Source organism: Protopterus annectens, chromosome 6.part0 (genome assembly GCF_019279795.1).
Source record: "Protopterus annectens isolate FY-2018-M chromosome 6.part0, PAN1.0, whole genome shotgun sequence".
In the NCBI taxonomy this organism is placed as follows: domain Eukaryota; kingdom Metazoa; phylum Chordata; order Ceratodontiformes; family Protopteridae; genus Protopterus; species Protopterus annectens.
This window is the reverse complement of record NC_056737.1, coordinates 1,536,293,421-1,536,305,799: the sequence shown is the minus strand read 5'-3', so window position 1 is coordinate 1,536,305,799 and position 12,379 is coordinate 1,536,293,421. Positions and strand designations below refer to the sequence as shown.

General features: G+C 36.8%; 1 protein-coding gene across 2 annotated transcripts in view; it reads right to left on the bottom strand.

Annotated features, from left to right (window-relative positions):
• Positions 1-10,355, bottom strand: part of PRDM5 (PR/SET domain 5) — a 2,968,604-nt gene extending 2,958,249 nt beyond the window's left edge. For both annotated transcript variants that reach the window (XM_044074997.1, XM_044074998.1), the window contains exon 1: positions 9,902-10,355. In XM_044074997.1, the coding sequence (XP_043930932.1) occupies positions 9,902-10,000 (99 nt within the window). In that variant the 5' untranslated portion in view covers positions 10,001-10,355. The remainder of the gene's footprint in view (positions 1-9,901) is intronic.
• Positions 10,356-12,379: the final 2,024 nt, after the last annotated feature.

The window sequence follows — 12,379 nt, the reverse complement described above, 5'->3', positions numbered from 1 at the left end:
GCATCATATACAGTTTGTTTTGCTTTAAGAATGACTTCCATAGCCTTTAAATTATTTTTATAGAAATGAACACTCTACCTCCTCCCCTGTATGGTTTAATTATCCTGTTGCAACAGATTCAAAGATATCCTGCATCCTAGAACCACGTTTCAGTGATAATATCAATACCACAACCAATGCAGACACTGCAAACTCACCCATCAGTGTTCATGGAGTTGCAAAAACATGAAATTATCACTGAAATAGACTTCTAAGCATATTCTTGAAACTGAAACAAAATTTTAAGTGTCAATCCTAAAGTCTGTGATACATCAAGGAGTAAGTAGTCTAAACATTAAAGGTGAATTTGCAAATATATTCTTCAGTAAATACATCAGAACAAAAATACCTTTACTCCTTCAGATTCCTAAACCTAAACTTTCTGTAGAGCTAAGCTCAGGGCAGCTAGCTAGCTCATCAAACAGCAATAATATTAGATCATAGCACTATCTAACAACTAGCCTTAACCCCAGACACCACTCAGGTGACCTCTGTAAAACCAATTGCCTAAACCATAATAGCCCAACCCTAACACAGGTTCTGACAGCATGGATTTGCAATTTTCTAATGTCTTTGTGTCAAGCTCGGTCAATATGGGCATCCATAGACAATGTAGCAATTGTCTCATGTACTCAGATAACCTTTTATCCTTAAAGAAATTAACATAGTATAGGAGAGATGTACGTACATAAATTGACCTGCAGGCAAAAATCTTGCTTACAAAGTTGTCAAGGCCACACACGCTATATCCTTCACAAATACAGCTCACCCCCCCCCCCACACACACACACACACACAACTTCTTATGCTGCCGCACTTAAAAGAAACTTCTCCATATCTCAAAGACTTCCTAAGCCATCAAACAGCAACACTTATCCTCGGCAGTCACTAAAGCACACAACAAAAGCAACACCTAACACCACACATAAGTCCTCACCCAGTGATCCCTGATCCCCAAGAACAAAGCCCATAAGGCAAGCAAACACTTTACCTAGTACTGTTGTCATAGGGATTCTATTGTACGACACACAAATGTCCCTCTCACCAGGCTGGACAAGGAGAAGATAACAGTTAGTAGTCTATCTGGAGCCAGGATCCGCAATATCATGCACATACTCATCACTGCACCACAGGTACCGGTATGATTCTATTATAGTCCATGTGGGTGTAAATATCCTGAGACATACCTCACTGGACTATATGAAAAAGAGACATTGTGGATCTCTCTGAATATGTGTCTCAAACAGCTATGTGCCTTGCACTGAGCATTATTCTATCTTCACCATTGATGATGCCACAGTATGAAAAGAAAATGATTGATTTTAATAACTGGCTCAGCTTCTGATGTCACTCCAAGGGAATCCAAAACCTATCAGCATGGGTGGAGATGATTAAAAATGATGGTGCTTTGCTAAAGATCGTCTGCACCCCCCCCCCCCCTTCCAGGTTTTCAGATATTGGCTAAAACTTTATCCATCTCTTTACAGCCCTTTAAAGGCAATGTCAAAATATCAAAACTACCAACACAGCAAGAAAAAAACTCAAAGCAAACTTAAGGCGTTACTGCTCAATGTGCAGAGCCTAAACAAAAAATTCCATACCTGACAAGCTCTTCACTCTGGAGAATGTACACATCTCTTCAGTCACATTTAAAGGTCCACTGACCCATTTGATTATAAACTTAATTTAAAATTATTTTTCAATAATTTTGGATAAGCTGGACTTGACAACAACAGGTGAAAATGTAAGTTAGCTTTTAGTCCAAAGGTTCATCCAGGGTTAATACATTTTCAAAAACAATTTGTTACAGAATTTTGGAAACTAGCTTGTAGTTAGCCTAACAAAGCTTACTACAATCTTAGCAAAGAATAAAGTGCCTTATTATATAACAGGTCCCATAATAAATCTATGTGGGTAAGAAATTCCAATAAGATGGCACTGCTGTTTTATAACCCCTTTTTGATTACACTAACAAAATGTTTAATTCAATTTTGACTGATGATGTTTATGGTATTGCTTCTTACAATAAGATTTTAACTGCTTATAAGCATATTGTTTCAGTTCTTTGTGGTTTGTTATATGAAGGTCCCATTCTACCTGAAGTACATGATTTTTGTAATGTTAAAGATGTAAAGATAATTAGTATTTTTGGTTGAGTATTGTAGATCCTTCATTTCATTCCATTATGTCAGCAGGAAAAACAAAATGAAAACTCCAGCAAAGCTAGAACTTCCACTGAGTGACCTCCCAAACCTATTGTATCAGAGGCACATGGGATATATGCAAATGACCCTTATGAACATCAAGTGTTTCAGCTAATTGGCAATGCTGAATGCCCATGACTTGCTTTGTCGTTTTAATGGACAATTTCAGGGCAATAAAGCCAAACCACACTAGCTGTAGATATGCATATTTCGGCCTTGTTATGACCTCGTCAGCACAGCACAAGCAGAGTGCTTGACTAAGCATAAGAAACACAGGGCTGTTATACCCAGCTGATGTCCATTATCATTAGGGTCACTGCCAGCAGGGGAATCTGAAAACAAACTCCTCTACATTTTTGTTGTCAAGGCATTAATGAGATTTTTCAAGATATTTCCAGGGTATTAAGAGATACATGGCACTTTCTTGATCAAGTTAACAACTGTTATATTTTCATCATTGTGGATTTTTCTTCACGATACTGGCATGACCTGGTTCCTGCAATGTTATTTCTGGTTACGACAACATCAGCACTAAACTAATACATGTTATTTCTATATTTATGGAATGTAGCTTAAAAATATAATTTTTTTGTTAATCTGAAGGTGATTTTTTTTCAAAGAGTCTTATGATGTGGAAATGGGTGTTGCTTCATCACCTGTTTGCTCAGATCTTGTTTTGGTTCATTGGGAAAAGTCCCAATTTTGGACACATATTGCAGTATACTTACACATGTTGCAGTATACTTACATTAAGGGCGGCTGTGGTGGTGCAGCAGTTAGCGTTGCCACCTCACAGCAAGAGGTTCTCCAGTTCGATCCTCAGCTGGGGTGCCTTCTGTGTGGAGTCTGCATGTCCTCCCTGTGGATGCGTGGGTTTCCTCCAGGTGCTCCGGTTTCCTCCCACATCCCATAGACATGCTGTAGGTGGATTGGACACTCCAAATTGGCCGTAGCTGTGAATGTATGCATGTTTGTGCCTTTTGTTTAAGGTTGGGCGCCGGGCTGGCAACTTGACACCTTAAAACTCCACTGCCAGTCATGAGCAGATAGGTGATCCGCTGTGGCGACCCCTAACCAGGAAAAGCCAGAAAAAGTTTGCAGTATATTTACTTTACACAGACAATATTTTTATTGTTTAGAAGGGTAAGCCTGATTTGATCCAAGAATATTTTACTTATTTAAACAAAACTACTGATTTTTTAAAGCTTATCATTTATCTGGAAGTAGTATCGACTATTTAGATGTGAACTTATACAAGAACCATAATCAGAGGTTTCTGTTCAAGATTTTAAGAAAGCCTACCTTCTGTAATGGGTACTTACAACAGCAGACATCCATTTAAACTGAAATGTACTCTAGTAAAAGGACAAATGCTTGGACTTTCTAGACTCATATCAGATGACAATATTTTCATAACAGAACTAGATAAATTATGTTCAATGTTTTTGAACGGGAACCAACCTAATGCTTTTATTCAGAACATAAAACATAATATATATATACACAGAGACATCAGAAATACCAACCCATTTTGCTTTCACCATCCTTACTTTCTTTATTTTTTCCTTACTTTTTCGGTTAGACTCAGTTTCCATATGTACAGTTGTAAGTCACACCCAGTACCTGATCTCCGATACATTAGTCTATCTCCATTTTTCATTTTTGGAAAGAACTGAAAAATCAACAGACTTTCTAAATCCTATGGGACACAGAAAAAATCTAGGGTAAACAGAATTTTTAAGTATGGGAATGCTCACAAATGCCTCTATACATGTTAAAGATCATTGAGTTTATTGTTCCTACTCAGCCACATTTTGTATGGTCAGCCAGGGTGAATGCAGACATGAATGGAGATGCACATGCAAGTGTGTCTGAACTAATTAGTCAATCAGCTTAAATACAAGTTCTAATTACAGTTCCTGACAAGTTCACGTACAGTAAATATCTGGAACCCATACACTGCTTCATTGTCTCTTCTGAATGCAGGAGACAAGCGACATATGTGAACAAACATATATTGTACTTGGTAATCATGAACAAGTTATTCCCAAGCAAGGACATCAGAATTGCAAAAGTTCAGGGGTGCTTTATGCCACAAAGTGCACCTCTTGTGACTACTTCTATACAGAAAAGCCAAGAGAAGTTGACATATGAACATGCCATTAGTATTAAAAATGTGATCCCAACAATTTGTTGGGCAAACAGTTTATCTTGTAGTTATTTTAAAGAATTAACCTGTTCTGTACCTGAATATGTTTGAAGTAACTTTTCAGCAGGAAAAATGGAAGATTTCCTGGAATACTGTGAGCTTGTTTGGCAAATACGGTTAAATGCTACCGTATCACCTGGTTTAAACAAACCCATGTCCATCAAGTCATATGAAAATTAAATACTGCTAGGGTCAAGTAATTTGATATATTTGCAACTTTGTGTATTATTTATATGCATATTAGAGGTTTTGGGAACATGTTTTTTTTTCACAATGCACTTTTGTACAAGTCTTTCAAAACATACTATTATTTTTTATATTGTGTTACTTCCTGTTTACTTGGTGTCATTTCCATTGTGTTTACATTGAGTCACTTCCTCTTTGAATGAAAAATTCTTTTTTAGTAAATTTTCTTCATTTTCTGATGAAGTCTTTTTCTATTTTAGATGAAAATGCTAAAAATAAATCTGCTACAATTATGCGGGCATATGAAGGAATTTGTGAAGATGATACTCTTTGTGTGTCTGGTAATTACGGACTTTTTTCACAACTGAACCTTCATTAGACTTATTTTCTGTATGTTGATGACTTATGCATATGCTGAGTTTGACAACATGAAAAATAATACATTTATATGTTTGCTGAAAAACGAATGGCAAAAATAGGGAAGCCAAAAGGCCATATAAGCTTATGAGTCTATATGCCTTAAACCATCTGAAATTTTTTTAGTAAAGTTCTTAACAGAAGTATAGTGTGATGCTCACCTACCATATGCACTTCAGTTGAGAATTGTAGCTACAAAGACAAACCGACTATACAAATCCAGTAACACCAAAAGTATTCACCTGAAAAATCTTTATCATACAATTACAAATCAAATTAGTAGGCAAATATTCCTTCACATGCAGAGTGATAAGTTGTATAACTACCCCTTCCCTGTAGTAGAAACCTGGTATAATGCAGAATTTGTGACAATGACAAAATATTTATGATTTTATGAGAATAACCTACATTTGAAGGGAGACAAAAAAATCCCAAGGCAAAAGCATTGATGATAGATACTCTCTCTTTCACACACACACACACACACACACACACACACACACACACACACACACACACACACACACACACACACACACACTTCCCCTGGCAAGCCAGATCACTGACTATTTGACCTCTGATGTCATTTGCTTAGTTAATCGCTTTCTTCCCCATAGTGCCTCCAACCCAACCAGTTATAGCCACTTTTCTGACAGTGTACACTTCAGGCATCCAATTGATTTCAAAGAAAAAAATTTGCACTGTAATGTATTTCAACTTGCTTCACTCAAACACACATTAGCCCTGCCAAGACAGATAAAATGACAAAACATTATGACCACAGTAATATTTATAAATTTGTTGGTTGTCAGACAAGCACATTTTCCTACTTAAAAGTACAATCAATGGTCACTATAACAATGATCAGCAAAAAGTAAATAAACAACCTACATGCTGTTTACCTCCTAATTTCGGCATACCAGCTACTATCCTCTTCAGCTGGTTTGTCCAAGTAATTTAAGTCCAACTAAAAACAAAGAAAACACACTACCAATTTCCTTGCAGTTACGGCAGATAACACTTTGGTACTGCTTCGAGTTCTGCAATTCCACCGTAACTTGTGTAAAAGGCAACTGTGTTAAGCACCTTTCTGGCATAAATAATGTGTTTAACAATGTTTTGTTAAACAAGTTACAAAGCTGTCAAGCTCTAGTCTTAAGAAAAGAGCAAAAAATGGCACCACAGAACAGCTTGCAAAGCATTTTCACAATTTTCTTCACAGTCACATATAATACATAAACATACACACACAAAAAAGTGTGGCAGAGTGAAGTGCCTAACAACTTATAAAGCCATATGTTCATCAGAATAACACTTCATTTCACTACTGCTCACTGTCTGTATGGCTTTGCTATGCATTTTTCATTCTTCAGAGCTGTAAAACACTGTGTTCCTACACCTTTCTTCTGTAACTGGCATTACACACAGCAGATTAAGTGCACTACAAAAACTTACAACTAAGTATCTTCACTCACCCATACATAAAACTGAAAAACATCCCAGTATGATCTTTTCCTTGCAGCCAGCATGCTATAAATACATTGTTATTGTATGTTATTTCTCTATTCAATGATTAACAAACTTATGTTCATTTCTCTCTTGTTTTTTGTGCTAAAATGCTATGCTCATGTATATTTATAAATCATGTAAATAAGCTCATGTATCTTTTTACCTTCCAATTATAAATGTACATCATGTGTAGCTTTTCTCCCCGCACCTCCACTGAAAATAGATTTTACCCAGTCTGACTTTTCCCAGTTAACAAAGACAAATAAATGGATAAATATTATGTGCTCTCAACATGAATGTCAGAATTCACTTCTCGAGCTCTGTCACAGTCTGCATTTGAGGTAAATTTTATAATACCTATGTCTTGATCATAATCCTCTGCACTGGTAATACTGATGTCATTGAAACTTTGGGCAACTGGAAAAAACTAGTTTAATGGTAATGGGTTTGCAGCTTTCAGTTTCATTAAGAAGCACAATTAAAAAACACATCCCACTCTTGCTTTTGCTGCACATCCATGTATTAAGAAAGTACTTAAGGCACTGCTAAATCAATAAATAAAAGGAAATTAAAATTTCTTCAAATGTAATTTAAAAGGCTTGTCATTCTTGTTTTGCTATGATATGCAGCAATATAAACTACAAAGCATTAAAGGAACTGTTTTAATCAAAACATACCATACCTCTCAACTTCTAAACATTAAATATCATAGCACAGATCATTAAAAATCATAACAGAGTATCAGAAAGAGAAGCACCTTCTTACTTTTCATAACAGAGTTTCTTCCTATACTACATCATATGCAGTAAATGACAAGGAATATCTGTACAGATTTATTTATTTAATAAAGTATGTCCCTATAGCCAGCTCTGACTTTATGAGAAAATCAGTAAATCTTAGAAGTGCAAAGCTAAATCTAAGGGCCAGAATTATAGCATTATACACAAGTCATAGCAGTCGATATGTAGGGAGTAGATACATTCCCACTTGGGCCTCACAGGCATGAGACCTCTGCTTTCTCCTTGTATTATTTTGTATCTTGAGTTACATTTTCCTATATATTCATGGCATCTTTAATTATTTGCCAATTTGCTGGGGAGTGGTTTGTATGGCTCTTTTATGGATATCGAACAGGATATGTTGAGTGTTAATTTTATACACACACACACACACACACACACACACACACACACACACACACACGTATCAATTTATTTTTGCTTGTTTATTTGCAAATGGTGATTGATGTTTCCTTGACAGGGTTTCCTGGAACTGTATACCACTTTCCACACTGACAACAACCTGACACCATCCCAACAGTCACATATTTCCATACTCTGCTGCTACCTCCTACCAAGAAGTAGTACATTAATAACAAATTAAACTGAGATGCCATCTGCCTGAATAGGTGGTAAATCAGGTGGATGTAAAAGATCCCATGCATACCTCTCAATTGTACAGATTTCCTCAGAATGTCCAGATATTTGCCTCATATTTTTAGTCCATTTTTCATAAAATTATGACTTTACTGGCAAATCACTAAAGACTGATGTTAAAAAATAATGACAGACATCTGTGATTTTATGACTTCATAACCTTCAGAAAATTCATGATAATGCAAAACCTGTTATTTTATCAACTTTCTAAGTCTGTAATAGCAATATTTAAAAATTGTCCCTATTTTTAGGCTTTTGTTTCACTTTTATTTACGGCTTTATCCAGATTTCTTGCTCTAAGAAGTTGAGAGGTATGATCCCATGGCACTTATCAAAAAGGCTAAAAGAAGTTCCTCATGGTCCAATTTCCACTAGTAGTACCACATCGGGTATCCTCTGAAAAGAGGCTACTAGCCTAATGGAACTGACCCAGTCAACAAAGGATAAATTAGTGCACATTTTTGCACTGTATGGTCCTAAATACAGAATAGAGAATATAGCAATTCCTCACACATGTGATTGATTTTTGCAGAGTATCTTGGAATTTGCCTCAATGTTTTAACATATCTCTTGTAAAATATCTGACTTTCTGGAAGATCACTGAGGATTACACTGAGTCAATAATGCCAGAAATTTGAGTTTCGTAGTACTTATAATTCAGAAAATACATTCTGATGTAAAATGTGAATCAGTGTAATTCTTTCAAAATCAACATTGATTGTGGGCCTTTGTTCATCAATTACTTTTCACCTTTTTCCAGAATTCTTGAGTAAAGCTGAGCTGTAGGATGTCCTACACCTGCAGATTTCTTCAACTGCACAGTTAATAGAGTACTCAGCTGTCCAGATTTTCACAGAATGTACACATTTTTGCTTTATATTTTGGTCTATTCCTCATAAAAGTTGGGGTTTTGTGGCAAACCACTGGGATGATCTGAGGACTGAAGTCACTACTAAATAATGATAATAATCGAGTTTCAAACTGCAAATCCTTCAGAAAATATTCTGCTAACACAAGCCCTGTTACTCTAGCAACTTTCTAAGTTTATGGGTCTTTGCACCCCCATTTTGTAAAGCTTTGTCCAGACTTCTTGCACCAAGAGGTTGAAAGGTATTTTATACACATTTGTCTTATTTGCTGGTTCATTTGTACCCTTTCAGTTTCATGTAGATATTTCAACCCTGGGGCACTTGGTGTAGTCTGTGCAGTGCTACCCCTTAAAATAAATTTTGCATAAAGTCTTGAATGACTTCTCAAAATATCTCGCAACAAGTATGAAGGATCCCCTCGCTTTTTAAAACGTACTCCTTAGAAACTCCTACTCTTGTGTTAATTAGGAAACTTATACTACAAAACATGCCTCTGAGAGAAAGGGGGGAGGGGCAAAATGTTCCCTGGCTTCTCACCTAGCTGAAACATCAAAATAGATATGTTTCTTTTACCTCAGTAAGCTGCAGCATGAAGTAAGCGGCTCACTGAAACTGATGCTTTACTGTTAATTTTGGGATACAAAAGTGGGACTTCAGGACAAATCCATTCAATATATGCAGCAAATACGGGTATGGGCTAATACAACCTAGAACGCAAAATGAAATATATTTTTTTCCAAAGGAAAAAATGGCGTATTTCTAAAGTGAAATCGCGTAGCAACCCGATACAAAAAGTGCAGTATGTTTTGAAAGGAGCGGCTTTTTTAAGGCAGAAATGTCATCATAATGCTAATACGTGGCACTGGCAGCATCAGCAGAGATATTGATCGTAGTAGCTACACACTCTGCTACAAACTCCAGCAATCACAGCGTTACTGAAATGTGGTGGAAACACACATTAAGTAATATGGCTGTACAGAAATGTAGTTTTATTACACAAGACAGCAGTCGTCAGAGAAGTTCTGAACAAACCTTTTTGATTCGTCTGGCGGTGTACAACCCCATCCCCTCTTGAACGTTAGACGATTTCAAGGCAAATCGGTCTGGCACGTACATACCGAGCATTTTCATAGCCTGTCCACCTCTCCAGAAGCAGTATTAAGACTGATAATGTTTTTGATAATTTAGTAGATTAACTGGAAATCTTACGCAAAATGAGATAAAGTGTTGAATTGTGGTTGAATATGGTTAACTTCAGACACATCGCTCGGCTGCCATGTTTACTATCCCAGTAAACTTCTGCCTTTGGATTGGTGGAAAGTTTTGTCCAAAACGAACACATGAGTAAGGACAAGGCTCTGTGACTCCTTACTGTACTCTCCACACAAGCCCGACTGCACCGCAGACTTTGTGATGTTCTCCCTTTCCCAAACTCTGTTTGTTACAAACTGATATCCCTGCATGTCAATTCACACTGACAAATATACAGTGGTTTTAGGCAGGGGGATGACAAACAGCAGTCCAGATTACTGTGTTATAAAAGTAATTAATTATGGACGCTTTTCTACCGTTCCTGATTTTTGACTCAAATTGTAGCTTTGTTTCATCTTATTCCCTCGTCGTAAGCTGTCAACTTTTGGAGAAAAAGTGGTGATTTACACTTTAATCAGAGTTGTAGATTATTTTTTTCTATAATAAATCTTTATTGAGTTGTAGATTATTTTAACTTCAGGAAACGTATACTGATTCACATTATCTTATTCTGTAAATCTCTTAAGTTAATAGTACTAATATTTTAAGTGTCTCTATTCATGATTATTTCTGGATTTGTCTTGAGCTGTGAATTCATACCTCTCAACCTCTCATCTGGACAACGTCGTAAATAATGGAGGGTCAAAGGCCCAAAAATAGGGACAGTTTTTTTAAAATATTGCTCTTACACACTTAGTTGCTAGAATAACAGGTATTGCATTAGCATGAATTTTATGAAGGATATTATGTCTAAAACTCAGATTCCTGTCATTTTCTGAGGTCAGTCCTCAATTATTTGCCAATGAATTGCCACCAGAAACTTTTGGAGAAACTGACCAAAAATATGAGCCATAAATATGGACTTCTGCAAAAATCTGGACAGTTGAGATGTCAAACCAATACGAATTTCATGTAATAAAAGTGGTGAAAGCTGTTGACTTTAAATTAAAAAGTCTACAGAAAGCACTTGGGGGAGGGGGCTGCAGAAAGCAACTGACTAGGTGTGGCTAATTGGAATGGGGTGGAGTTGTGTTATTACCTCAAGTCAAACAACAGGTGAGATCAGTAAATTCAATTCACAGACTGCCTCATTACCCACTCATTACATTCACATCATGGACTATATCCACCTCAGACACCTGAGTGCAATCAGCAAGGCCAGCCTTAGGTGAAATGGATCTCTAGATAATGAAATCTCTGGGTCCCCCTGCAGGCCTGCACTTTCACCTGTTCGTTCCCCCATCCTAGATCCATACAATCCAGATAGGTTGTTTATTTGTTTTTATCGCAGTTTGTCTTACTTTTGAGTTTCCTCCTCCATTCTTTTAGCACACCACCATATCCCATCAAGACGCTACTAAAATAAGTCTGGGGGAATAATTGAATTAAACCAGGATCCTGAAGGGGGTGCTTGCCCCCCAGAAGTTATAGGGTTCCAGATGTTCTGAGGCACATCTTAAAGAACCTTTTTATAACCTTTTCATCCTTTATAACCTTTTAGCCAGAATAAAAATCATAAATGAGTAAAGAAGTTAAGTCTTACATTTTTAATTCAAGGAAAAATAAGTCTTGAATAGCTTCATGGTCAGTACTTCCCAATAAACTGAGATGACAAATGCTTGCAGAGTTGTATAAATCCCATCTAGGAGTACAGCCTGCTGTAAAAATAACAAATGGCCAAAGGCATTCAATACCCCTGAGGACCTGGACAAAGAAACCAAAACAGCCAAATAAAATCTACACACCAAAATAATGCATGCAGACTCTGCACACAAGGAATCATTAACAAAACTCAACTAGAAGAGCAAGTGCTTTGAGACAACAATGCTACTCACTGCATCACTGTGCTACTTTGTTACTGTAGCATATATCCTGAACAGAGTGCCACATCCCAACCAACAGGCCCACACCCAGCAACCAGAGCCACATTCATTGACTTTGTATATGTTAGATAGCAGACCATAAACAAATAAAAGTAATTGCCCACAATAATTTAACACACACACACACACACACACACACACACACACACACACACACACACATACACACACACACAGCCATCAATTACAGCCATTTGTATGGCTGTGGCTGTACACCTTAGATGCTTGACTGTGATCAAATTAATGAATAAATTCATAAATACCTGTCAGAAGAATTGTCTTTTCATCTAACGTTTATCAGAATACAGGGTGCAACCCACTTCAACATCTATCATTTTAAATCTCAATGTCTTAGCTCAAGAATCCAGGAGACAAA